The sequence below is a fragment of the Mustela putorius genome, unplaced genomic scaffold, assembly GCF_011764305.1.
Source record: "Mustela putorius furo isolate JIRA1106 unplaced genomic scaffold, ASM1176430v1.1 tig00000095_pilon_pilon_pilon, whole genome shotgun sequence".
NCBI classification, from domain to species: Eukaryota; Metazoa; Chordata; class Mammalia; order Carnivora; family Mustelidae; genus Mustela; species Mustela putorius.
Genome location: NW_025421280.1, coordinates 27,566,415 through 27,594,111, shown reverse-complemented (window position 1 = coordinate 27,594,111; position 27,697 = coordinate 27,566,415). Strand labels below are relative to the sequence as shown.

Below are 27,697 nucleotides of genomic sequence, written 5' to 3'. Positions count from 1 at the left end.
CGCGGAGGTAGGGGCGGGGCGGGCTCGGGTGTCAGAGACCGAGCCGCAGGTGGCGGCGGGCGCGGGGCTCGGCCAGAGCTCGGGAGGTGAGTGCTGTCCCCGGGACCCCCCCAATACCCTGGCCCGCGCAGCCCCTCATGCACACCGAGCCCGGTAGCCCCGGAGGCCACTGGGGGCAAAGGCGCGGCGGGGCACGAGGGATGGCGAACTGGGGGTGGGGGGCTGAGCGGTGCCCCCCCCCCGGCCTCCCAGCGGCCATCGTCGACGGCCTTTGGAGGGAGATGGGAACCCCTCTCCACGTCCCCCGTCTCCTGGCCTAGAACCAGAGCGTGCAGGAGGGTGGCTATGACGTGAGACCCCTCCCCAAATCCCTTTATTCTAAGCCTGGATCTGGGTGTAGGTTCCAGGGTTCAAAAAATGGGGGTGCCGCTCTCCCTCCAGTCTGGGACCCAGGATAGCCGAAGTGGAGACCACTCTCAATTTCCCTCTTTCCATCTCTGGTCTGCAGACCCCTGAGGACCGAGATGGAAGGACCCCCTTCCTTTTTTTCTCCACTGTAAACCCTGATCAGCCTGGAGGAGGAGCTGGGGGTCCCCAGGACCCTCTTCTAGACTGCTCTATCCCAGTTTCTTACTGCCAGGATGAGGTGGGGGGTGTTTCACTGGCATCTTTGGCAGGGACCCCCAAAGTTGGAATTCTGGGGAGGGGGCCAGTGTTGGGCCCCTTGCCTGACAGGGCCTGGTCAGGCCAGGCCTGAAAGGGCCTGGAGCATGGACTTGGGGGTGGTCCCTGCCTCAGTGGGGGGTGGGCAGCAGCATCTGTTCTTGGGGATTAAAATAAATCGAGGTAAATTAGGATCTTGCGGGAGGCTGGCTGCGAGTGGGGTGCGGAGGAGGGTTGTGGGGTGGGCGGCCCCTCCATCTGTCTCGAATCTGGGAGTTGTCTGCCCCAGCCGCAGTGGGGACCAGGAGGCAGCTTTGATGGACCTGCCTCACTGGTGACCTTGGGCAGGTGACAGCACCTCTGTGAGCCTTGGTGTTCTCCTTTGAAAATGGGGATGAGGGCTTTAGAAGCTGTATTCTACAGATTCTGAAAGCCATACACCCTATCATGTGGCAAACTCTAACTGCCCCCCTCGCTTAAGTTGTCAGTGGCTTGGGGGTGAGAGGGCAGGGGGTTTGGAGACACCCCCCCCCCCGACTTGCCTTGCTGGCCTCTGAGCCTCAGTTTACTGCACTGCAAAATGGATTCGTGGTCACTCTGGCCTTGCTGGAAAGGCTATTCTCCCAGACAGACACATGACCAAGCTGCAATGGTTGAAACAGGGGCTCCACTACCCTGGTCTTACCAGTGGGACTGCCTGGGGCACACCCTGACCCATATATTGTCACCCACGCCAGGAGCGAGCCAGTTCCTGGGTGGGGTCGCGGGTAGGAGGAGGTTGAAGCCACCAGGCCAGCCTATTCCGACTCTGCAGTGGGCACAGGGGTGAGTTCAGAACTGGGTGTCCAACACCCCCAGGTTCAAATGGATTCTTCCCATGTGTGGCTTTGCCTCCCCGGGCCTTGGTGTATTCTTCTAGGGAATGGGCTGGATCCCCCTCAGAAGATCAGAGGAGACGTGGGAAGATGGGTGCCCTGTAAATACAGACATGGTCATTAAAACAGTAATTACAATATCAGTGATCGTAAATGGGGTCATAGCTGACCGGGAGCAGGGAGGAGAGAGAGGAGTCGGCCAGGGTGTTGTCAGCCGTGTCTCTAGAGCCCGGCAATTAGGTACACAGTTGGTGCTCAATAAGTGTTTGCCAAATAGATGACAAAGAGGGAGGTGCCTAGTTGGGGAGGATGGAGAAATTCCTGAGCTTGACAGCCTGGTCACTGTGTGACCAGGGGCATGTGCCTCAGTTTCCCCATGGGGGTGAGGGCCAAAATGAGACACTGCCTCAAAGTGCCACTGTAAGAATCAAGCCAGACTGTGTAAAGGTCACTCACTGGTACCTGGGCCTAGAAGAGAGGAGATTCATGAGAGGACAGGTCATTGAAATGGCATGGCCAAGAGGCTGGCTAGTGCCTGGGAAGGAAGAGAAAAACCTCAGACTGGCCCCACTGTGCACAGGCTGGAGTCTGGGGGAAGTAAAATGTCAGGGACTGTTTCATAGGACCCTGGAGGCGTCGAGGTCCAGGGAAGCCCAAGGTCACAGCACGCGAGGTCAGGGGCTCTGGACAGGTGGCTTACAGCCAGGAAGCTCTGCCATCTGCTGACTCCATCCCTGTCTTCTGTCTGCTCCCTGGGCCTGCTCACATGCCTCACCTGGTGCAGAGCTGTGGGTTTTTGGGATTTGGTGCTGGGGAAGCAGGATCTCCAGGCAGCGCCTGGGGCTGGTGTCAGGCACCCCGTGGAGGACTCTTCTCTGCTCTGGGCAGCGGACAGCCTGCTGTGTGACCTTGGGCAAGTCCCTGTCCATCTTTGGGCTCTGCCCTGGTGCTCTGGAGGCCCAGAGTCCTGGGTTCGAGCCAAACGATTTTCTCCATCAGATACAGAGGCGACTGTGTCTTGGACATAATACTTTCAGAGGCCCAGGATGAGCTTTGGGGTAAAGGAATACATTTTAAATACACTTTAATACCAAATATTAATATATTCATCTCTGTGCCAATGTAATTTGTAACATATAGTTTAAGTGCCTTTTTTTTTTTTTAATGTAATTAGAGGAAGGGGGCCCATGGAAGTTTTCATGCAGCCCTAGGTTTGAGTCTTGACTGTACAGACATGAGCCTATCCACTCCCCTCTCTGAGCCTCGGTTCCCCCTCTGTGAAGCAGGAGTCCTTAACCCACGCCCAGGGGTGGTGGGATGTGAAAAAGGTTAGCCCGGGACAGACGCTGTGTGTCACCTGCTATTATTTCATCGTTGTCATCATGATTATTATCTGCTAGGTCCCAGGCTGGGGGCCCCAGGCTCAGGTGCCTCAGTTTACCTATCCATGGCCAGCCCCGTTCCCAGGAAGTCCCAGGGGTGCTGGCCTGGTGGGGGAGGTGAGATGGCAGTTGGGCGGTAGGCGGGGCAGGGTAAGCTTCCTGTCCCCCACGCACACAGGCCTCCACTGGGTTGGTGCTCACGGAAGTGGCAGGGGCCGCGTGGCCATCTTCTCGTGCCCACCCCGTCTGTCAGGGGCCCCGGCTCTACTCGCTGCCCCGTCTGGTGAGTTCCTGCCCTGTCTGGAGGTCCCCATTGCCCTTTCTTGCCCCTCTAAGGAACAGAAGCCTCCCCCCCCCAACCCCCTGCCTGGCCTGGGGTTTCCGAGGGAAGCAGCAGGTGTCATTTCCTGGGCCGGGCAGGAACCTGTGGCGGGGAGGGGAGGCCACTCTTCGCTCTGGCCCCCTGCCCTCCATTACGGTTCTGAGTGACCGGGCTGGCCGTGGGGCAGTAGAGGGGACACGGAGACCCAGAGCCACCTGCAGTGGTTCCAAACAGGAGTTCTTTGGCAGACAGACCAGGGACAAAGTCACAGGTTAGTGAGTTACTTCTCTGTGCCTCAGTTTCCTCATTGGTAAAGGTGGGACCGGACCCCATGGTGTGGTTATGAAGGATGAATGAGCTGGTACCTTTTGGGGGGTGTTGGCTACAGCGCCACGCACATAATGACCTTCAGTATATAGTGGGGGAGGGGCCGTCTACCAGAGTTGTGAAAACTGTAGTGAGATCCCCGGTTTCTGGGGAACTTGGGCCCACTGGCTCTTCAGATCCTCTAAGAAGCATCTTCCTGAAGAACTTTCCTTACCTGTGTGGTCCATTATGGCAGCCACCAGCCCCATGAGGCTACTGAGTCCTGGAACAAGGTTGGTCCCACTGAGGAGGTGGGGGGTTCATGGTATTTAATTTTACTTAGTTTAAAATTAAGTCAGCACATGAGATTAGTGATTCCCATATCGGTCAGCGCAGCTCTAAGGGATTTGGATATTCTCAGGGCCTAAATCCCAGCCAGAAATGAAGACATACGATGGAAAATGAGGGCTTTTCCCCCTTCGGTTGTCAGCCCAGCAAGCCCTCCCCCCACACCAGAATTTCTTCAGGGACAGGGTCGGTGACAGTTTTCTCAGGGGCCCGAACATCACCCAGCCCAGGGTGGTCATTAGGAATATTTGTGGAATCAAATAATTTTTTGCCTGGTGAACTCCTATTCATGCTTCAACCCCCCAACTCCCATGTCCACTCCTTTGGTCCAGGCTCCCACAGCCCCTTCTTCCATTTGGCCCAGCCCTGAGCTTGCAAGGCTCGTATGTCTGCGTCTAGCTCTATGCCACTAGACTGGGGGCTCCTCAGGGACCAGACCCAGGAGTGAATCATCTCACAGACTCTGACATTGTCCTTGTTTTGTGGATACATGGTGGTTGCCGGGTAACAGAAGTCAGTGAACCTGGGGCTAGAGGACAATGGTTCAAATTAAACTCACTTTCAAGATTAGGTGAACGGAGGCTCAGTGAAGGCAGCCTTGTCCGAGGTCCTTGCTTGGTCCTTTCCTTGTGAGACCCAAGAAGTTTTCCCATTTACGGTCACCAGCCCTGTCCCTGCTGACACTGTGCCTCCAGGGCTCCCAGCTGCTGCTGAGCTGCCCGAGGGGTCATGAATTATGGATGAGGCCTGTGGGCTCCTGTGACAAGCCCAGCCTCTAGAACGTGCCAAGGACACCAAGTGTCCCTCCCTTGCCAGGTGGCTTGGCCCAGCCCCCTCTGCAGGGAGGCCTGGATTCCCCCAGCAAGACCCCTTCTAGGTATTCCCTCTTGTTTTGCAGATGGGGAAACTGAGGCACAGAGCTGGATAGAGTGGCTCAGATATCAGGTGAACACTGGCTTTTGGGAGTCAGGGTTGGGACTCATGGGGGCACCATTGCCAGATGGGTCATCATGGTGAGGGGTAAGCTCTCCGTTCCAGGAGTGTGCATGGGGCGGGGACTGTTGTAGAGGGATCAGGGAGATCCCAAGGGATCCTTGGGGACACTTCAGGGACCCCAACCCCCATGTGGCTGATCACAGTCCCAGTGCCCATCTCTCAGCAGACCCTTTCCCCACAGGAGCTGCCCAGCGTGGAGCTGAGTGCTCTGGTCTTGATTCAGCTTGCCCAGGGTGCAAATCTACTGGCATTTCCTGTCTCTGTAACCTTGGCAAGTGGCTTCCCCTCTATGGGGGTGGGGGGGAGGGTCTCGGTTTTCCCATCTGTGAGATTTTCTGCTTAGGCTGGAGCTCATCCAGTACTCTGCCCCCCAGTGAACTCTTATTTGAGCTTGAAAACCCCAACTCCCATGCCCCTTCCTCTGGACTAGGCTTCCCAGCCCCTATTCCTCTATCCAGTCCAACTCTGACCCCGTAGGACTTGGGGCATCTATATCCAGATCTGTCCCCCTAGAATGAGGGCTACTTGGGGGCCAGGCCTGGGGATGAATCATCTCACGGGCCCTGGCATGCTCCCAGGTTTGGGGCTTTTGGTTCCTCCTCCATCCTCTCTCTTCCTCCTCCACGGGGAGGACAATTGGAATCTCCCCTCCTTAGACCCAAGCTGGCCATAGCTTTAGATTTGCTTCTCTCTTTGGACAGGCACTAAACAGGAGCCTGTGGGGGTCTCCACAGAGGGCATCAGGATGTCGTATTTTGGGGAGCATTTTTGGGTAAGTAAGACCCACTTTTATTTTGATGGGGGCTCCTGGAAAGGCTATGGGGCCTTTTATGGAGATGAGGGGACTTGGCGGCTCAGGGGCAGAGCCTTGGACAGGTGAAGGTTCTGTGACTCCTAGAAATTAAAGTGGGAGGAGTCAGGCTGGGTTTGAATCTACACCCTCCCACTTCATGGGCCTTGTGACCTTAAGCAAGTCATCGCTTGGACAATGGGGAGACCAAGGCCCAGAGTAGGATTCTTTTATTTCAAATTGCCCGGTGAGACAATGCAGCATCAGGGCTCGAATGCCGGGCCAGAGTAAACTTCCAGGATCCAGGGTCATTTCAGCCAGCGAATTTCCACATCTTTCCTATTCTGGAGAGTTGGGGGTTTTCTTGACTTGGCCCCTAGTGGCCGCCTCACCCCTCTGCCTTCCAGTCTGAGGAGCACATACTGTGACCCAAGAGGGCTGAGACAAACTTGTTTTCATTCATTCATTCATTCCCTCCCTCCCTGCCTGCCACTACCACTCCACACCCAACCAACTGAGGAAGGTGCCACAAAGCCCCCAAGAGGCTTCATCCTGACTCTGACCCCAAGGAGCTCGCAATCTGGGAGACATAGAGCCAGTCAGAAGTCTTTAGCCCTCCAGGGTCAGGGCTGGGCTCAGCCTTGGGGGCAACCAGAGGAGGGGTCAGGACATGGAGCTATGTTTCCTCTGGGCTTTGAGGGCTGAGATTTTCCAAGTTGTAAGAAAGGCATTTCAGCAGGGGGAATAGCCTGAGCGAAAGCCCAGAAGTGTGACACGAGTGACCAGTTGAGGGCACAAGGACTTCTCTTACAGGCCCAGGCGAATGGAGAGCCACAGAGGATGTATGAACAGAAGGGTCTAGGAAGGACCAGGGCTGTAAGCCCCTTCCCCAATTGGGCCCTGAGCTTGCCAGAGAAGAAGCCTGTTGCTAGGCAACTGGTTGCCCCTGGCAACAGGCCTGTTCCCTCCTTTTCTCCCTCCCCAGCTGGGGCTCCTCTTACTGCCACTTGTTTTCTTAAAGGGGCCTCACCCCCTTGCCACCTGCAGGGAGGCCTATGGGGTGAGGGCAGAGGGGGGATGGGGCCTGACCTCCACCTTCTGCCCAAGGGTTGGATTCCCTGGATTTGTCTCTGAGTGTGTGACCCCAGCAAGGGGTGCTTCTCTCTGAGCCCCCTTTTGGTGCCTCTAGGTAAGGGGGTTGACTATTCGATGATCAATTTGTTGCCCACATTTTGGAACCCTGACAACGGCACCTACATAATTATTTTAAAATCTGTTTAATGGCGTGAGGCACCTACATTTATTTTAAATTCTTTTTAATTGCATGAGGCATTCAAGCTTGCTGCAGAAAATTCAGATCAGCAGAGAGAAAATAGAAGCCACCCACAGTGCACTCCCCACCCAAAGATAGCCTGGTGCAGGGCTTTGAGTTGAGGATTTGATCTGGGCTCTGCTGAGAGCCCTTGGGCAATTGATTTTGTGTCGGCAAGCCTCAGTTTTCCCATCTGAGAAAGGGGATGAATTCCTGTCTCCCTAGGTCTCAGGGAGTATCCTGGGATGTCTGTCACCGGCAATGTTTCTTTTAATCAATTGTTTGTATCAGTGACTCTTTAGCTGGGTGGCACTGGTGCCCTGGCTGGCCCGAAGGAGGTTCCAGTTAGGGGACATCAAGCTGGATAGGGATGCCCCCGTCCTGCTGGGCCGAGGCAGGAGACCTTGAGGGTACTGGGGAGCCATGGGGGAAGTATGAGCAGGAAAGGGATACGATCAAGTTGTGTTAGAAAGATCCCTCTGGGGCTGGCATAGGGGCGAGACTGGAGTCCAGAGGTTCTGATAAGAGACACAGACCCAAGACAGCCCCTCCTAAGACCCTCGCTGCCAGCACAGCCTGAGAGAGGCAGATATCACTGGGGGCCTTGCCAGGTCTGGGAAACAGGCCAGTGGTTGGCTCCAAGTCAGCCCCAGATGCTGGCCTGGGCGGCAGTGCCTGGTGCAGCCTTACCCAAGGATCCCCTGGGTGGGGTTGTGGGGGGGTGGCACTGGGTCTGTTTGCTGAGCCCTCACCATGGTGCCAGAAGCCCTGGGTTCAGCACTGTCCCAGCCTCATCTCACCAAGACCCTTCGGAGGTGGGTACTGTCATTGGCCCCCTTTGTCAGATGAGGAGACTGAGGCTCAGAGAGGGGAAGTCACCAGCTCAAAGTGACCCAGTGTATAAAAGGAGGCTCTGACACATATTCCTGGGGAGCTAGAGGGAGCAACGCTGAACATTCAGGGAAGTGAGAGTCTGAGATAGTTCTTGAAGGGGGTGGGCCTGGAAATGATCCTTGAGAGGTGGAAGGATTTGGATGGGTGGGAAGAGATGTAGCCTGGTGAGCTGGTTTGCAGGAACAGCCCAGGCAAATATACTGTGGTAGGAAGGCACAGCCTGTCTTTGCACTCCTTGCCATTTTATGGCGAGGCCAAGAGGACTCTAGGAGATGAGGTTGGAAAGACAATTTCAAGATAAGGGCTTTACCCTTAAGCAGCTGGTGGGAAATAGGGAGCTATCAACGATTCTAGAATGAGGCATGACCTTTGGGAGATTTGAGCTTCAGGCTGGGTTGGGTCTGCCCATCTCTGCCTCAGTTTCTCCATTTATGTAGCAAGAGGCTTTATCTTGTTATGGCTTCTAGTTTCAGCCTTCTGGTTTCCAGGTAAGTGGGAGGGTAAACTCAGCAGGTTGGAGGAAGATGGAGGAAACCACTATTAACAGAGGACCTAATCACTTCAGTGATTTGTGTTGGACGTTAAATAATGCTAGATCGCCCCACAAGCATCTTCTTTTGGTCCTACTCACAAGGCCTGTTTGATGCTAAGATGTCTCCAGTTCGCCAGCTGATCTCCCTTTTTGATGAAAAGCTCAGTGTTCAGACGTGATGCCTTTCACATGTCACAGGATCTGGCTGGGATAAAAGCAGTTGTTGCCTTATTTTTCCCTATTCCTTTCATTATGGCATCAGGTCCAGGGCTTCCAATTAGAATAGTGGTAAAAGTTGCCTTTTTAAGTTAACATATTTGGAGAAGAAATGAGCAAAGTTAACACAAAATGTTAACTAATGCTATTAATTAGCAAAAACTAGGGTTGCCTTTGGGAATTTGGGGAGCCATGATGTGGATCACCTTGGTGTTTACTTCATCTTCATATGAATGGTGGATGACTTCCCTGTCCCATCTTAACATGAAGCCACTAAAACTTCAGAGAGGGACAGTAACTTGCTCAGATCACACAGCACAGACCTTGCGTCCCCCACCATGATGGCCCCAGGACTAGGAGGATAGAGGTTTGGTGGGAGGCACCCGGATAGAGGCCCTCTTCCCAAAAGCCCTAGGTGACAGCAGAATAGCTCATTTGTTCATTTATTCAACAAACTCCAATCCCCTTTTTGACCTCACCCTATACTGGACATTGCTGGGTCCCTAGAGAGGCATCAGACCCAGACTGTGCTCTAGGGGGTCTCAGAGAGGGTGTTTCTATGTTAAAGGGAAACACAAGAAGGGTTATATTGGCTCACAAAGGTGAAACGTTGTAGAGAAATGGGGCTTTCAGGCTTGGGTTGCTCCAGTAACTCAACTCAACGTACTTTTTATTCAGACTCCATCAGGTTCAGCTTCTTTCCCAGTATCATGGTTTCCACGTGGCTTCCAATATCTTCTATGCCCCCATAATTCCTCATTTATGGAGAGGCGCAGACAGAAAAGCTGGGTAAGAGATTGACTGAGACAGAAACAGAGGCAGAAAGACACAGAGAAACATAGAGAGACAAAGAAACAAAGGGACAGAGACAACCCGCGGAAGAGAACATCTCTCCCTCAACCATGGGACAAAACCTCCAGGCTTCTCTCTGATTGGACCAACGTAAGGCCCACGAACCAATCCTTGTAACCAAGGGGATAGGCCACAGGCTGATTGGCTCAGGCCTGAAGCAATCCCTGCTGCCAAGGGGTTGGGCTTCTGCTGGTTGGCTCCTCTGGCCATGCCCCCGTTGCTAAGCAACTGTGAAGTCTCCTCCAGCCCTTTACTCAGTCTCCGCCCCCATCCCCTGCAGGGTGAGAAGAACCATGGCTTTGAGGTCCTGTACCACAGCGTGAAGCAGGGGCCTATCTCCACCAAGGAGCTAGCCGACTTCATCCGGGAGAGGTGAGGTCCCCATGCTCCGCCCACCCTTGGCCACGCCCCATACCTCCCCTACCTCGTGGCTCCGCCCTGGCTCCTCCCCATCACTCCCCTGCCCAAGCCACTACAGCCACTCCACATCCAACCCGTTTGAACGTGCTGGAAACCAGGGGTTCTCAGCACTGTCAGCCCCGATGCCCGCCTGTCAACCATTCTCGGGTTTCTGACGCTCCCTCCTGAAGAGATAATATGACCTACTTACAAGGGGAATTTTGAAAACTCAGTTTCATACGATAGAACGCATGTATGATGAAGTCATCTCCATTCTGGCCCATAACTGCTCCGACATCCATATCCCAGAAAACAATACATTCAAACTGTCAGACAGCCTCTGCATCCCGGCCGCTCACTAGCTGAACGCCCATTAAATCCAAGCAGAGTTCAAAAGATTATAACCAGGTTTTTCTCTCTGTGGTTGTTTCGCAAGACCTGTCCAAGCTGTACAGGACAGAGGCATCGTTTTAAGAGCTACGGCTCAGACATTTGAGATGAGGAAATTGAGACCCAGGGGGAATGGAGTGTCTCCCAAGGAGGCCCAGAACCTTCTGCATCTTTTCTCTGTTCTACTCAGGGCCACCATCGAGGAGACCTACTCAAAGGCAATGGCGAAACTTTCCAAACTGGCCAGCAATGGGACCCCCATGGGGTGAGTGGGCTGGAGCTGGGCTGGGAGGTCACCGAGTCTAGAGGGTCCTGGGGTATCAGGAACCCACTCTTGGGTGGACATCTCTTCACACAAGTGATATGTAGACTAGGGAGTCAACCCTCCCTCACTTAAGGGGCTCAATAGACAGAGGAAAGTAATTCATTCATTCACTTACTACCTCATTCATTCATTCAACTCGTATTTACTGAGTACTTGCTGTGTGCCAGGCCCCATTCCAGGTACTCGAGACGCAGCAGCAATCAAGACAGATAAAGCCCCCAGTCCCCTTCATGCCCTGTTCATGCCATGTTACCTGTGGGGTGTGTGGCAAAACAGGTGTTAACTGCAAACATGAACAAAAGTCCTTTCCTAGAGTGAAAAGCTTCAGGAAGAGGATGAAATAGGAGCGTGAGAGGCCAGGTGCTTCCTCTGGCATTGGGCTTGGTTCCGTGAGCTGAGACCTTAGTAATGAGATGGAGCCAGCTACAGGGGTATCTGGGTCAGAGACCTGGGAAGGCAGCTCAGCCAGTGCAAAGGCCCTGAGGCATCCATAGAGCAAAGAGGCTGGCGTGGCTGCAGGGCCTGGGTGCCCTTGAGTATCAGCTAGGGCTTGGAGTCCAGAGTGAGGACTCTAGGGCCTTGGGGCCTGGGTTTAAATTCCAGCTCTGATAACTCATTTCCAAAGGGGCCTTGGGTGAGCTCTGGAGGCTCCTATGCTTCTGTTTCCCCATCCGTCCCAGGCCTGCCTTGTAGTTGTGGTGCAGGTGCTTAGCAGGGCCTGGGCACAGTAGGTGCCTCTCTGAGGGGACCCTGGGGGGTTGGAGCTGATGGACCCTGGATGTGCCCTGTTTCCAGGACCTTCGCCCCACTCTGGGAGGTCTTCCGCGTCTCCTCAGACAAGCTGGCACTCTGTCATCTGGAGCTGACCCGGAAGCTACAGGACCTCATCAAGGATGTGCTCCGCTATGGCGAGGAGCAGCTCAAATTGCACAAAAAGGTGTGTGCTGGGGGGCACTGCGCAGCCAGGCGGAGGGGGAATGGCAGCGGCTGGAAAGATCTGGGAACTTCTTGGGGTTTTGACCTTCCTGCTCCTGGTGTGTTCCTCTGGGAAGTCTGTCAATTCCACATCAAACCCAGACTCCCACATACCTGAGCACCCTCAAATTTTCATACTCAAAATTCTGGACCAGGGCTCTGCGAACGATGGGCCACAGACCAAATCCGGCCTGGTTTTGTAGAGCCTGAGAGCTAAGAATGGTTTTTACATTTTTAAATGGTTTGGGGAGTGGGGGATTGCGTAGGGGGAATCAAAAGAAGAAGATTTCATGGCAGGTAAAAATTACATGACCCTGTGCTTGCTTTGGCAGCACATATACTAAAAATTACGTGACCCTTCGATTTCAGTACCAATAAATAAATTATTTTTTTTTTTTTTTTTTTTTTTTGCCCAGAGCCATACCTATTCCTGTTTAAAAAAGGGAGTTGGGGGCTCCTGGATGACTTAGTTAAGTGTCTGCCTTCGGCTCAGGTCATGATCCCAGGGTCCTGGGTTTGAGCCCCACATGGTCTCCCTGCTCAGCAGAGCCTGCTTCTCCCTCTCCCACTCCCCCTGCTTGCGCTCCCTCTCTTGCTGTCAAATAAATAAATAAAATCGTTGGGGCACCTGGGTAGCTCAGTGGGTTAAAGCCTCTGCCTTCAGCTCATGTCATGATCCCAGGGTCCTGGGATCGAGCCCTGCATCGGGCTCTCTGCTCAGCAGGGAGCCTGTTTCCCCCTCTCTCTCTGCCTACTTGTGTTCTCTGTCAAATAAATAAATAAAATCTTTAAAAAATAAGTAAATAAGGGGGCACCTGGGTGGCTCGGTGGGTTAAAGCTTCTGCCTTCGGCTCAGGTCGTGGTCCCAGGGTCCTGGGATCGAGCCCCGCATCGGGCTCTCTGCTCAGCGGGGAGCCTGCTTCCTCCTCTCTCTTTGCCTGCATCTCCACGTACTTGTGATCTCTGCCTGTCAAATAAATAAATAAAATCTCTAAAGTTGGAAAAGAGAAGGAGGATTCTTCTTACTAGAATTAACTGTCCTTTAAAAAAAAAAATAAAAAATAAAAAATAAGTAAATAAAGTCTTTAAAAAGAGAGAGAGAGAGATCATGACCTGAGTCAAAATCAAGAGTCAGACTTTTAATTCACTGAGCCACCCAGGCATCCCTACCATGATTTTTTTAAACTGGGGGACAAGGACAGGGCGCCCAGTATGGAGACTACTTTAAAAAAACTGGGGGACAAGGGAGTTTTCTGTGGGTTGATACAGAATAATTTTGGGAATAGATTATTAAGCTGAAAAAGCTGAGTTAAACAGACATTGTGCCTATTTGTCATTTAAAAAAATAGGCTAGAACAAACACATTTGCTTGTCTATGTGCCGATTATTTCTAGAGACCTATCGACTCCCAGGCAGAGGCCTGGGAGCCTGGGGATCAGGGAGTGGGAAGTTTTTCCTGAGCTCATCCCTTAAAACTTTCTGCAGTAGGAATGCTGTGTAAATATTTCCTATTCAAAGAGCTAGAAGTTTTTAAATTAATAGGATACTCATAAAAGGTACTCCGTGGGATCGGGAACCCCACAGAGTGTTTGGGAAGCTCGGAATTTCACGTTGTGCCCTGTGGTCTGCTCAGGTCCTGCACCCCGGAGCGGTGCGGTGCGGGCTTCAGGTGCTACCCGCGCTCCCCCTTTCCCACCCCTGCAGTGCAAAGAGGAAGCCGTGGGTACCCTGGACGCTGTGCAGGTCCTCGCAGGTGTCAGCCAGCTCCTGCCCAAGTCCCGCGAGAACTACCTGAACCGCTGCATGGACCAGGAGCGGCTGCGGAGGGAGAACACCAGCCAGAAGGAGATGGACAAGGTGGGTGTGCCCATCATAGGTCCCCAGCTGCCCTGCGCCCTCGCAGGTCCAAGCGATGTGCCCAGGGGTGGCGGGGCTGCCTTTGGGAGTATGAGAACATAACCCAGAGCATTGGCCATCGAACCTAAATCACACCCTGGGCGCCCCAAGCAGTCTACTTGCTGGATGATGGGTCCCCGGGGGGGGGGGGGGGAGAAAAATGCCCCATGTTTCCCCTCCCGCCCCTGTCTCCTCCCTGTGCCTCATAGGCAGAGACGAAGACAAAGAAGGCAGCACAGAGCCTGCGGCGCTCGGTGGAGAAGTACAACTCTGCCCGCGCTGACTTTGAGCAGAAGATGCTAGACTCGGCTCTGGTAAGAACCAGGCATCACACACAGTCCTTGGCCCAGGATCTACGGGCCTCAGAAGTCTAGGACCTCTGAAAACCTCGACTCCCAGGAGCCTCAGAATCACAGGTTTCAAGCCATAGGATTCTAGAGCCAGTTAACTGTTGGGATTGTTGTTGGCGTTATTATTTCAAAAGCCAAACCTTTTTGTGCTTCAGTCTCCCCATCTGCAAAATGGGAATAGCGATAGTACCTGCTTCCTGGAGTTTTTGTGGAGATTAAACGAGGCCCTACATGGGAAGTTTTCAGACTAGTACTAGGTGCCTAGAAACCACTTTCGAAGGTATTATTATTTCTATTACTATTTAAAAATTTGTTTGTCTGTTTGAGGGGGAGGGGCAAAGGGAGAGGGAGGAAAAGAGTCTCAAGCCATCTCCACACTCAACGTGGAGCCCAACAGGAGGCTCCATCTCAGGACCCTGAGACCATGACCTGAGCCAAATACAAGAGTTGGATGCTGAACTGACTGAGCCACCCACATGCCCCTATTTCTATTTTTATTGACAAGGTTTTTGGACGAGGTAGGACAGGGTTTATTTATTTATTTTTTAAAGATTTTATTTATTCATTTGACAGAAAGAGAGATCGCAAGGAGGCAGAGAGGCAGGCAGAGAGAGAGGGGGAAGCAGGCTCCCCACTGAGCAGAGAGCCCGATGTGGGGCTCGATCCCAGGACCCTGAGATCATGACCTGAGCCGAAGGCAGAGGCTTTAACCCACTGAGCCACCCAGGTGTCCCTAGGGCAGGGTTTAGAAGCTGAGAGTCTACTGACAGTTCATGGTGAAGGAAAGACCTGGGTTCTGTTCCAGCCTCCATTCTGTACTGGCTCTGTCCCCCTTTTTTTTTCTTTTTTTTTTAAACTCTCTCTCTCTCTCTCTTTTTTTTTTTTTTTTTTTTTAAGATTTTACTTGTTTATTTGTCAGAGAGAGTGAGAGAGGAACATAAGCAGAGGGAATGGGAGAGGAAGATGCAGACTTGCCGCTGAGCAAGGAGTCTAACACGGGGCTCGATCCGAGGACCCTGGATCATGACCCAAGCTGAAGGCAGATCTGGCTTAATGACTGAGCCACCCAGGCGCCCCAGCTATGTAACCCTTGTATGAGACACTATACTTCACTGTACTTCTCTGGGACTCTGTCTACCCAAATGTATAAAAAAGCAGATTGGAATCTCAGGATTAGGAACCAGATTTTTTTTTTCTCCTGATTTTGCAACTAATAGTTGCAAATGAAAGAAACCTTCATTCGAACTGACAAGGAAGATTTATTTATAAGTTCAGGAAACTGACAAGTTTGAGGGGAGAGCTTCAGGCCGGGCTGGATCAAGTTACTTAAGTGGTGTTGGCAGGAAGCTGTGCCTCTCTGCTTTTCGAGTCTGTTTTTCTCCCTAGGGGCTTCACTCCCAAGTAAAGATGCCCTCCTGGGTGTGTATAGGGGTGTGTGTGTGTGTGTGTGTGCGTGTGTGCATAGTAAAGTGGTCACCAGTAGCCCCCACATGAATCCCACCAACTCACTGACTCAGGGCGTAAAAATATCTAATTTCCCCTAGTTTAAGCCGAAGTCCCAGGTTAAGATGCTCCTTGGGGCTTCCCCACACCCATCACTGAGACCAGGGGGCTGGAACATTCTGATTGGCCAGGCTGGGTCACCTGGCCACCCCTGGTGGCCTCCATCTTCCCACTTCCCTCTCCCCCTACCAATTCAGCGCTTCCAAGCCATGGAGGAGACCCACCTGCGGCACATGAAGGCACTGCTAGGCTCCTATGCCCACTCGGTGGAGGACACCCACGTGCAGATTGGGCAGGTGAGTGGCACCCAGGATGGGAGGCAGAGCAAAAGATACCAGGCAAGGGGCCCTGGAAGTGTAACCACACTTCCTTTACCTGGTCCAGGTGCATGAGGAGTTTAAGCAGAACATTGAGAACGTCAGCGTGGAGATGCTTCTGAGAAAGTTTGCAGAGAGCAAGGGCACAGGCCGAGAGAAGCCTGGTAAGTTGGGGCATCCGTGGGCGTCAGCTCTGGGGCCACAGCTGCAGGGAAAGAACAAGACTTAGGGCACCTGGGGGGGGGGGCTCAGCCAGCTAAGCATCTGCCTTTGGCTCAGGTCATGATCCCGGGCTTCTAGGATTGAGCCCTGTGTTGGGCTCCCTGCTCAGCGGGGAGCCTGCTTCTCCCTCTCGCTCTCCTTCTGCTGCTCCTCCTGCTTGTTTTCCCTCTCACTCTCTTTCCATGTCAAATAAATAAATTAAATCCTGAAAAAAAAATACAACACTCAAGAGGCAGGAGACTGAACTTTCCCGCACCTTGGTGTCCTCATCAGAAAAATGGGCTGATGGCAAATTTAATTCTGCAGCCCACACAGGAAAAGGATTTGATGTCCCATTTATTTTTTTAAAGATTTTATTTATTTATTTGACAGACAGAAATCACAAGTAGACAGAGAGGCAGGCAGAGAGAGAGGAGGAAGCAGGCTCCCCACCGAGCAGAGAGCCCGATGCGGGGCTCGATCCCACGACCCTGGGATCATGACCTGAGCTGAAGGCAGAGGCTTTAACCCACTGAGCCACCCAGGCGCCCCTTGATGTCCCATTTTTTTTTAAAGTATACTTTAATTATCTCTACACCCTACATGGGGCTCCAACTCATGACCCCAAGATCAAGAGTCACACGCTCTTCCAGCTGAGCCAGCCAACAGTCCTTTGATGCCCTATCTTGTATGTAAATCTCTTACAACCAGGTACTGGAGAGGCCTTGAATGCCAGACCCAACTGTTCTTACTTTACCTTGAGGGCCTGAGGGAAACACTGAAGATTATTGAGCAAAGGGCCAATTAGAAAAAAATGTCCAGGGATGCCTGGGTGGCTCAGTTGGTTGGGCAGCTGCCTTCGGCTCAGGTCATGATCCCAGCGTCCTGGGATCGAGTCCCACATCGGGCTCCTTGCTCAGCAGGGAGCCTGCTTCTCCCTCTGGCTCTGCCTGTGCTCGCTCTCTCCCTTTCTCTCTCTCTGATAAATAAATAAAATCTTTAAAAAAAAAAAAGAAAAGAAAAGAAAAGAAAAAAATGTCCAGATGAGGGATTGGGGAAGGATTGAGCGTAAAACTTTTGGGGTCAGATCTGGGTCTGGGTCTTTTCATCATTGCTTGCTATGTGACCTTGGATGCTTGTCTAGACTTCTCTCAGTTTCTTCATCTGTAAATTGGGGGTGATAATAATCCCCATCTAATGAAGGTTAGTAATTTGAATGTTAATAATGAATGAATAATAATGTATGTTATTATGCATTATATAATAATGATGTACATTATAATGTACATAATGTACATATAATACACATAATGTATATATGTATAATGTATAATATATACATATGATGTATATGTACATGTATAATGTACATAATGTATAATAATTATATACATTAAATAATAATGAATGTTTAGTAATTTGATGCAGGTAAAGGGAAAACTGAAAAAAAATTAAAAAATTAAAAAATAAAAGGCAAACTGTGTCCCTAACATACAGGAGGCATTTAATAAATGCTGGTATACAGTTTCTATCCCCAAGTCAACCACAAACAACTATCTTTAATCCCTCCTGTCTCTATTAGTCGGCCCTAGCCCAGGCTGTATCTCCTGGTGTGGGGCCTCACTCTTGCTTTTCATTGGCCCCAGATCTGCTCCTGCTCCTGCTCACATACCCTCCATGGCTCCCCATCACCTTTGAAGAGAGTCCCAACCCCTCATCTTGGCACTGAGGTTCAGCCCACTGCACAGACTCATTGTCCATCCCCTGACCCACTCAAGTGCCTGTGAGAATTGCTGGAAGTAGAAAAAGTAACTCAGGCATCATCCCCTCTGGTCCATCCCACAGTGGGACCAGAACCCGTGGCCCACCCCCTCCTGACTGTCTCTGGGGCTTGTTCAGCATCTCAGCTTGTGCATGGGACCCTGACTGGCCTTGAGCTCAGACCCAGGTATCATCGTGACTCCCAGAGTGCGCTGCTGTCCTGCCCAGGCCCGGTCTCCCAGCCAGGCTGAGTTTCTCAATCTCTTTTATCTCAGGGCCTCTGGATTTTGAGACATACAGCGCGGCTGCCCTGCAGGAAGGCAAGTACGTCTGGGCCTGGGTGCCCAGGCTGGACGGTGGGGTTGAGCGAGGCAGATCTGAAGGGGAAGGGGGCACCCCCAGGGCTCAGCGGCAACCCCCTCATCTGTTCTCAGCAATGAAACGTTTGCGGGGAGCCAAGGCCTTTCGCCTCCCAGGACTGAGCCGGCGGGAGCGGGAGCCACCTGCAGCTGTGTGAGGAAGCACCCCCCTGCCCAGCCCTGGCCCAGGCTAGCCTGGGATCCTTCCCCCTTCCCAGGCTAGCCTATCCCAGAGGTTCCCTGCAGAGGGTACCCCAGGAGAACCTCTATCCCAGGCTAGCTCAATATTCCCACTGCCCAACCTAGTCCAAAATTTTTCCTTTGCCACGGCTAGCCCTATCATTTCCCTGCCAAGGCTAGCGCCTACACCCCCTACTTTTTCAAGCCAGCCCTCTGGACTAGCCCCAGGGTTCCTCCCCTGCCAAGCTGTTTGAGAACACCCTGAGCTCAGTTAACTGCAGACTCAGTACCCCACACCCCTGCCCCAGGCAAACCCCTGGGCCCCATCACCTGGGGGACTAGCTCAGGACAACATCGCAGCCCAAGGGCCATGTCCAGCGTTGGGCGTCGGGGGCGTGCAGATGAGGTGGGAGAGCTGACCTGAACATCTTTTTCTCCGCCTCCAGAGACTCCCTGGAACCCGATTCAGGGGTGAGTATCATGGGAGGGGCCAGGCACGGCTGCACGTGGGAGGGGTTCGGTCCCACCTCGGGGCTCCCAAGCCTGGAAGCCAAGCCTGGAGGGAGCTCAAGGAGCTTCATCTCATCTTGGCTCCAAACTCCCATGAGCCACGTGGGAGGGACTAACATCCCCACTTAGCTTCAATTTGCGGATTCAGTCTTACAACCTCGGTATAGGCAATGGTGTGCTCTGTTTCCTCAAGATCCTGGCCGCCCCGGGGGAAAGCGGTTGTGCCATCTGGGCTGTTTTCAGGGCGCAGAGGTGGGAGGGGGCGTGGCGGGGTGAGAGGAGAGGTCCTGTAGCCGGGAGCCTGACTCACTGCTTATCCCCCTAGACCTGTCCAGAGGTGGATGAAGAAGGTTTCACTGTCCGGCCTGATGTGACCCAGAACAATATCCTCCTGGTGCCCCTGGGGTTGGGGGGCCAACTGTCGGCACAGCAGGGACAAAGCTCGGCCCACAGGAATCCTTCCCTATGTCCCTCCTGCGGGGAGCCTGCGGTGTAGACAGAGCAGAATCAAAGAAAGACACCTGCCTTGTGGGGTCCAGGCTGAGCTAGAAGGAGTGAGGGGCAGCCCAGAGGACTTCCTAGAGGAGGGGGGACCAGTGTTGGGGTTTAGCATCTGAATGAGAGTTTGGGGTTTGCTTGTGCAAAGACTTGGAGCAAAAACACCATCGGGCAAGGCCAGGGTGACAAGTAGGGAGAGACGGGATCCTGTAGGGCCTTGAAGGGTGTGAGTAGGAAGGGGCGGGTTTGAGGGCTGAGCCGAGGGAGACCCCCATGCTGGGATCAGCTTGGCCCCTTGACTGTTGCGCACGCACGGTGGAGCCCGCCCGCTTTTCCTCCAGTGACTCAGACTTCGATGATGAGGAGCCCCGCAAGTTCTATGTGCATATCAAGCCCGCCCCTGCCCGGGCCCCTGCCTGCAGCCCCGACGTGGCTGCTGCCCAACTCAGGGCCACGGCCGGCAGCCTCATCCTTCCTCCTGCCCCAGGGGTGAGGCATGGGAGGGGTGTTCTGGTTGGGGCAGGTGGGGCTGGCAGGATGCACCTGGCCTGATGCCGTCCACTTTGTCCACAGGGCACCATGAAACGCCACTCTGCACGTGAGCAGCCTGTTAAGGGGTCTTTGGTTTGGGGAGGAGCACGTGGAAGGGAGGCTGGGCCTGGAGCGTGAGTGTGGGGTTGAATCCCAGCTCTGCTGTGTGATTTGGGGCAGGCTGCTTACCCACTCTGACCCTCAGTCTCTTCCAGAAAATGGGGTCATTATGTGAATTAAATGAGAGCTGAAGGAAGGAGCTGGGGCCGGGAAAGAAGCCAAAACCTGGAGACAGATTGGCTTAGGCTCAAACTGCTCTCTGCCTGACTTGCTGGTCACCTTGGGCGGCTGGCTGGACAGCCCCAAGCCTTAGTCTCTTGTTCTGTGCCAGCGGGGGTGAAGGGGTGGGTGGGTGGAGGGGAACAGTAGACAGGGTGACAGGAAGGCTCAGGGAGGTACATCTCTTGTAGGGGATGCTGCCAAGAAACCACAGAGGCCTCGATCTGCCCCAAGAGCCAGCAGGTGGGTCCTACAGGGGTGGGACATCCGGCCAGCGTTGAGTGGGGAGGTGCGGGTCACCCCCAACTCCTCTCTCCTCCTCTCAGCCTGGCAGGGAGCTGAGAGCATGCTGTTTTTGAGGAACCACTTAGTCATTCATTCAGTGAACATTTATTGAGCACCTGCTGTGTACTTGTGCAACTCTGAGTTCATAAACGTATGCCCAAGACAGGTCTTCCTTCCCAGATTCGCACTGTAGTGGCTCAGATTTTAGGAACAGCCAGTAAGCTAGAGCATGTTCCAGACTTCCAGGTGCTGTGAAGAGATAGAGCAGGCGATGTGGTGGAAGGTACCAGTGGGCAGCTTCAGCTGAGAAAGCAGAGGGCAGGGGCAGGGGGACTTTGAGCTGAGCCTCGAAGAGAGCAGGATGTGGCCTCGGGGAGAGACGGGGACACAGGGAGCTCAGGAGTAAGAACAGCCTTGTGCAAAGGCCCTGAGCGGGGAGGGGGCATAGGAAAGACAGAATCCATCCCTCCTGTCCACTTCGTCCACAGCTGTGCTGAGAAGCTACAGTCAGATGAACAGTTTTCCAAGAACCTCTTTGGGCCGCCCCTAGAGTCGGCCTTTGACCACGAAGACTTCACAGGTGATGGGGGCTTTAGGGACACAGGCTTGGCTAGCAGGAGGCTGGGTGGGGCCATTGCCAGGGTAGACGGGAGGGTGGGCCAGGCGGGAGGGAGCATTTGGGGGTCCTGTGTGGGTCACTGAGAATGCAGACTGGCCAATGGGATGGTGGGCGGAGCCACAGCGTGAGTGGGCCAGGCCTTTGTAGTAGTGTAAGCGCCCTGTGGGTGGATGGGCGGAGCACCAGTGGAGGTGGAAGCGACCAGAGGGCGTGGCCTGAAGGGGGGTGGGTGAGGCTTTGAGTGGGCGTGGCCCGCAGGAGGAAGGATGGGGCCTCCATGTGGGCGGGGTCTGGAGCTGGCACCACCACCCCCGCCCCCCCCTCCAGGCTCCAGCAGCCTCGGCTTCACCTCCAGCCCCTCACCTTTCTCCTCCTCGTCGCCCGAGAATGTGGAGGACTCCGGCCTGGACTCGCCATCCCACGTGGCGCCTGGCCCCTCCCCGGATTCCTGGGTCCCCCGCCCGGGCACCCCACAGAGCCCACCTAGCTATAGGGCGCCGGCCTCCGAGTCAAGGGGGACACGGTCCCTGCCAGCATCGGACTCGCCACAGCCCCTCGCCCCATCCCCGGGTCCCTGGGGGCTGGAGGCTGTGGCTGGACGAGGTGAGTCCAGGAGTTAGAGTTATCAGAGCCCGGGGTGGGGAAGACTAAGCGCCTGCTCAGTCCAGGGCCTGAGCCGGGTACTGGGGACACAGCCCAGAACCCTCACCCTTGCAGGGACAATAATGAGATGGCTATTTAACAAGGCGAAGGTGGCAGGTGCCTGGTGAGGGCTCAGAAGTTTGGAACCTCCCTGAGGAGTGATCTCTGAGCTAAGATTTGATAGAAGTGAGGAAGGAGCCATTTAGATGTGGGGGAGCGGGGCCTACACACACACACACACACACATACGCAGGAGGCAGGTCCTGTGCAAAGGCCCTGGGGTGGTAGCGGACTAGGCCGGGTGAGGCTGGAACAGAGTGATGACAGGGAAAAGGAGAGAGTGTAGGAAGATGGGTCCGAGCAGGGCCTGGTAGTCTCTGGGAGTGATGTGAGTGTTACCCCTGGCAAGGCCTGAGCCACAGAGCAGAGGGCTGTGGGCAGAGCAAGGGCCTGTGACTCAGATTTCGGGAGCTCTCTATCCACCTGGGAGGTGGGAGCTGGAGATCAGGGAGGTGGGTGAGTCCAGGGAAGTCGTGATGGGGTAACAGCTGGGGAGAAGGGGGCATGCAGACACGAGATGGGGGAGGGGCGGGGGTGGGGTGGGGGAGGGGTGGAAGTGGGAGGATCAGGGTGGAGTGCTTGAGGGCAGCTGGGCATTCTTCCAGGGAGGGGCAGAGGGGCTGGGAATATGGGGCAGAAGTAGCTGGAGTGGGGGCATGTTGACAGTGGGCCTTTAGATGTCAGGTGGCCAGTAGAGCCCAAGTTCAGGGGAGGCCAGATTGGAGCATCCCATGGGCAGCTGTGCGAAGCAGGAAGGGAGGGCGCCCACGAGAGGAGAGGGCCCAAGGTGAGCTGGAGCAGGGCTGCAGGTTGGGAGGAAGAGGTGAGTTGGGGGAAGGGGGAGCCTGAATCAGTGGGCTGTGACCCCATGAGGTCCCTGGCAGTGGTGACAGGGGTGCTTGGCACCATCCTTGATTAGAGAAAGAGCCTGCTGGGAGTTGGATCAAGGGAGGCCCCCTGGGAAGTAAGTGTTGAACATGCGAGCAGATAGTCAAGTGGGGCTGTCTGAGCTTCCCTATAGAACTGGGGTTCTCCACTAGGCCAGTTCTGCCCCCTAGTGGGCACTAGACAATGTCACCCCTGATCTTGGATTGTCACCACTAGGGGGATGGGTACTAGGGACACCTGGCAGGTGGAGGCCCGGAATGCTGGTCAGCACTCCACAGTGCACACGATGGCCCCCCAGAAACTGCCCGGGTCCGCTGTGTCAGCAGTGCTGTTGAGAAGCCCAGGGGTAGAGAGGAGCACCCGTGGGGGTGTAGGTAGAGCAAGCATCCGTAGATGGAGCAGAGCGGGGCACCTGAGAGTTAGGTGGTGATTAGTGACCTTAGCAGGTGAGACTCAGACACAGGCTGGAGCCAGAGGCTGCGTCATACTCGCGGAGAGGATAAAGGTCATGGAATCACTGATGTTGGATAAAAACCCTCTGCCCCTGCCCCCCCACCCCGGGGCCATTCCCTCCCACCCCCAACCTCCAGAGCACCCAGCTCTGGCCCGCTTATCCCCAGGAATCCCTTATTGGGCCATCAGTCTGGTGCCTAGGAGGCTCAGGGCCGCGGATGACCTCTGCAGTCCTGGCCGGCACACTCTCTGCAGCCCCAAGACCTCAGACCCAGGGTGTCTCCCCCAAATAAGCCCGACTCCCAGTTTTGGGGAGAAAGTCCTTCAATGGGAAGGCCCGAGAGGCCCATGGCAGCATCTCGGCTGTACAACTAACTGTCTGTCTCTCGCTCCCTCCCCAGACCTGGTGCCCGGGCCTGCTGACCCTGCAGCCAGAGAGGGCCTGGCAGCGCCCCCCCGGAGAGCCCGCGCCAGGAAGGTGTCCTGCCCGCTCACGCGCAGCAATGGCGACCTGGTAGGGTGAGGCAGCGACTTGGTAGGGTGAGGGGGCGCGGCTGGAGCCCGGCCTGGGGCGGGGGGCACCTCTGGTGGGGGCGGGCAGCATCAGGGCACTGCTCCCGGGCGATACAGCCTGACCTGTCTCCCTCCCCAGTCCCGGTCTCTGAGCCCCTCCCCGCTGGGCTCCTCCACCACCAGCACCCTTTCGGACCGGCCCAGCTTCTCATCACAGACGGCACACGGTATGGTGGGGCGGCCCCGGACCCCTTACTGGGCCTCGCTCTCACCCTCTCTGGCCCGGGTGGGTGGCTAAGTGAGGCATTGGAGGCCCTGCTGGCAGAAGGTGGGTTCTGGAGCCTGGGACCTGTGCCCACTTTGTCCCTATTCCCTCCCCCTGGCCCTACCAGGAGTCTCCCGGGGACCCAGCCCTGTGGTCCTGGGCTCCCAGGATGCCCTGCCTGTAGCTACCGCCTTCACTGAATACGTCCACGCCTACTTTCGAGGCCATAACCCCAGGTACGCAGTGATCGGGGTACAGTGCCAACAAGGACAGGGACAAACAGGGCTCTCTGGGGCCTCTGGATCTAGGTTTCGGGAGAGACAGACTTGAGGTGTGTTTCTTGACCTGCTTAACAATGGACGGGCCTGGAACTCTGAGCCAAACAACCAGGCCCCTGTCGCGAGGGCAGTGGGAACCATGGAGAATATTAGAGCAGGGCGAGGCCTCGTTGTAAGCACAGGTTAGAGCAACTCCTCTGAGGTCGCTCTGCACATCACACCGAAGGGAGCGGGACCAGAGGCCAGGCCCTTGGAAGGCTGGGTCAGGGGTGAGTTGAGGGGCCAGGAATAATCTGAGGGCAGTGCCCAGCAGGGAAGACCTTAAGATCAAACCACAAATAGGCCTGAAACCCAAGGTCACAACAGTTCTAGAACTGAATGTTTTGCTTTGAGCTTCCTGGTGGCCTAGGGGTAAAGAGAGTTAGGGACTGGGCTCCTTAAGCCCAGTGTAGTTTCTTCCTGGTGCCTCGATTGCTGTCCAGGCAAGGACACAAGGAGGAGACGTTGGGAGTAAGAACGCTGGGCACGGTCAGGGCCTCGCTGTTCTGCGGGGCTCAGGAGCCGCTGGCTGTGGTGGGGCCAGGAGAGAGGGGAGGATGAGGTGCCAGCAGGGCCTGGAGCCAACACCGGGTCTCTTTACTCCCCCACCCCCCAGCTGCCTGGCTCGAGTAACCGGCGAGCTGACCATGACCTTCCCGGCTGGCATCGTGCGTGTGTTCAGCGGGACCCCGCCCCCACCTGTCCTCAGTTTCCGCCTCGTGCACACGTCCGCCATTGAGCACTTCCAGCCCAATGCCGACCTGCTCTTCAGGTACTGGAGGAGAAGTGGTTGGTGCGAGGTCAGAGGCAGGGGGTCCCAGAGGCTGGTGGGGTCTCTGAGGGTCCCAGAGGCTGGTGGGGTCCGGGAGCTCCCTGCCTGTGAATTCCAGCTCTGTCTCCCCGCATGTGCTGTGCTGGACCTGGGCAAATCACTCTCCCTTCCTGATCTCACTGTACTCTTCTTCTTCACTGCCCCCCAACCCCCCACCCCCCGTTTGGGGGGTGTGTAGGCATGCTTTACTGGGCCCAAGGTGAGCCAGGCAGTTCGCCTCTAGGAAGCCCATGGTGAGGGTCGTCGTGGATGCAGGGGGGACTTGGGTCTCCCGAGGGCTGGGGTGGTTATTGCCGGTCTCTGTAGTGACCCCTCCCAGAGCGACCCTGAGACCAAAGACTTCTGGCTCAACATGGCGGCCCTGACCGAGGCCCTGCAGCGCCAGGCAGAGCAGAATCCGACCGCTTCCTACTACAATGTGGTTTTGCTGCGGTACCAGGTGGGCCACGGGGAGGGGACAGGGGTCCGGCAGGGTGAGCAGGCGGCAGATGAGGAGGCCAGGGGTAAAGAAAGTAGAGTGTGCTGGGGCAGGGGGTGGGGGGGTGAGGGGGTGGATGTAGTTAGTGGGGTTAGGAGTTAGCTTATGTAAATTATGTAAACCTGTCGGAAGGAGGCGCTCTCCTGCCCTCTGCTGGAAACGTGGTGTCCTACACACTCTGATCGAAACTGGGAAAGAGAGAAGGCGCTCCAAGCAGTGGTGCAGGCAGTGGAGAGGCTGGGTCCGAAGGAGGTGGAAGAGTGCCTGGTGCAGCAGGACAGGACGGCCTAAGCTGTGTCCCCTGTCGTGTTCTTGCTGCTCCCAGTTCTCCCGCCCAGGGCCGCAGTCTGTGCCCCTCCAGCTGAGCGCCCACTGGCAGTGCGGGGCCACCCTCACTCAGGTCTCGGTGGAGTACAGCTACCGGCCCGGTGCCACGGCGGTGCCCACACCGCTCACCAACGTCCAGATCCTGCTGCCTGTCGGGGAGCCTGTGACCAACATTCGCCTACAGCCGGCCGCCACCTGGTGAGGGCGTGCAGGAGGCCGAAGGAGGCTTTGCATTGACCCTAGAACCCTCCCAGACCTCTCCTTGATGCAGCAGCTGAAGGGTCCACTGTAGGGCTGACCATTCAGTCGTGAGCGCCCCTTGCTTAGAGCTAAGGGGGACGTTATTAGCAATAATAATATTGGACACCAAGAGCTGCCTGTGTGTCAGGCATGTTCCACGTGCTCTACATACATGGACTGGCCCAGGGCTTTTAATAAGCCCTTAAGGTGGGGACTGCTGTCATTCCCCTTTGTGGGCAGGAAACTGAGGCAGAGGGAGCCTAAGTCACTTATCTGCGGTCACACCAGGATTTGAACCCAGCCACCCACTCTGGGCTCTTAGTTCCCCGACATTGCCTTTGTTTTGTACAAAAGGTAGCGCCTGCCACAAAGAAGCCAGATTTGAAGGACAAAACGCATTATCTAAAAATGCTGCAAGGCTGTGGGGTCCTCAGGGGCCAGCTCTCCATACCCCACATCCATTTTACAGGTGGGGAAACTGAGGCGAGGGAGAGGACCTGGCTTGCTGGGGTCAGGATGCTGAGAGGTGACCCAGCTGGGACCCTCACCTCCCAGTGTCCTCTCTGGGAGAGACCTGACCAAGCTTTTCTTGATGCCAGGAATCTGGAGGAGAAGCGACTCCTTTGGAAGCTACCAGATGTGTCTGAAGCAGGAGGTAAGTTATGGTTGTGCATGAAAAATCACAGGGGGTTTTGGATGGGAGGGGCTTGTTTAAAAAGGAGGAGAATTGGGGATGTGCTGGGGAGAAGTGTAGAGAGGGAGGAAAGCTTTAATTAAAAGGGCTTTGGCAGAGCTGTGGGAGAGAAAATCTGGGGGCAGCCACAGCAGGTACAAAGGCCCTGCGGCAGAACTCTTTTGTAATTTACACATGACCCCCAAGGAGCCAAAGGAAAATGGTACAGGGTCTCAAGAGGAGGTCTGGAAGAGACAGATAGGGGCCACAGATCAAAGGGCTTGGGAAGCGGCTGGGGCATTGCTGACCTCAGGCCTCCTCAGGTTCTGGCCACCTATCCGCCAGCTGGGAGCCATGCTCGGGCTCCAGCACACCCAGCCCTGTGGCCGCTCAGTTCACTAGCGAAGGGACCACTCTGTCGGGCGTGGACCTGGAGCTGGTGGGCAGTGGCTACCGCATGTCGCTGGTGAAGAGGAGGTTTGCCACAGGTACTCCCCCCGCCTCCCCCTGTCCTGTCACTGACCACCTCTGCAGCCAGGACCGTGCCAGGCCCTGAGCCCCACCCCCTGCTTCTGCCAGGGTGCAGGGCATGGGGGCGGAAGGGGGGCGGGGGACAATGTTGGGGGAGGCAGGTGGGGGTTGGGCCCTGGAGGCCCCCGATGGTGGGCACAAGTGGGGAGGGCCAAAGGACCCCCGTAGTGTGTCCTCATGGGGACCCAAGGCAGGGAACTGAAGGTACACAGCCACACTGCCCCCACGCCATTCTCTTGGGGCTGCTGGCGCCCGTGGGTTGTTTGGAGGAAGATCTGGAGATCTCAGGGGAGGGGCAAGGGACGCTCCTCCCTTCGTCTCATGGGCACTGCCCCTGCAGGGATGTACCTGGTAAGCTGCTGAGCCAGCAGAGGCCCCCAGCTCTGCACTGAGTCCTGGTGCTCGCTGACTGACCCCTGCCTTCCTGCCGGACCCTGGGATCCCACCCCGGCCTCCCTCGGGGCCCTGACTCCATGGGGAGGAGCCCCACACCCAGCCTGGCAGAGCCGGGGCAGGGGGGGTCACTCCTGCTCAAGCCAATTCCCACGTGGGTCCTTGGACTTTTAATGTTCTTTGAATAAACTTTATTTTCTAATAAAATAAGGAAGCCTT

At 55.3% G+C, this 27,697-nt stretch overlaps 1 protein-coding gene across 13 annotated transcripts; it reads left to right on the top strand.

Moving 5' to 3' along the window:
• Nucleotides 1–27,697, top strand: FCHO1 (FCH and mu domain containing endocytic adaptor 1). Of its 13 annotated transcripts, none has more exons than XM_013060728.2 (29): nucleotides 1–86; nucleotides 4,795–4,841; nucleotides 5,074–5,163; nucleotides 5,594–5,664; nucleotides 9,769–9,860; nucleotides 10,468–10,542; nucleotides 11,398–11,539; nucleotides 13,282–13,434; nucleotides 13,683–13,787; nucleotides 15,524–15,622; nucleotides 15,711–15,807; nucleotides 17,881–17,925; nucleotides 18,040–18,118; nucleotides 18,591–18,615; nucleotides 18,980–19,037; nucleotides 19,463–19,641; nucleotides 19,726–19,750; nucleotides 20,154–20,205; nucleotides 20,736–20,827; nucleotides 21,194–21,469; nucleotides 23,311–23,423; nucleotides 23,562–23,649; nucleotides 23,815–23,923; nucleotides 24,621–24,776; nucleotides 25,143–25,275; nucleotides 25,640–25,839; nucleotides 26,481–26,536; nucleotides 26,878–27,042; nucleotides 27,426–27,697. In XM_013060728.2, the coding sequence occupies exons 4-29, from the start codon at nucleotides 5,638–5,640 to the stop codon at nucleotides 27,446–27,448; spliced, it is 2,664 nt and encodes an 887-aa protein (XP_012916182.1). In that variant the 5' UTR covers nucleotides 1–86; nucleotides 4,795–4,841; nucleotides 5,074–5,163; nucleotides 5,594–5,637; the 3' UTR covers nucleotides 27,449–27,697. The 13 variants fall into 13 exon arrangements, 12 of the variants coding, with proteins under 12 accessions (XP_012916182.1, XP_044937789.1, XP_012916180.1 ...); XM_013060729.2 differs by lacking the exon at nucleotides 1–86 and adding an exon at nucleotides 3,081–3,203; XM_013060730.2 differs by lacking the exon at nucleotides 1–86 and adding an exon at nucleotides 3,081–3,513.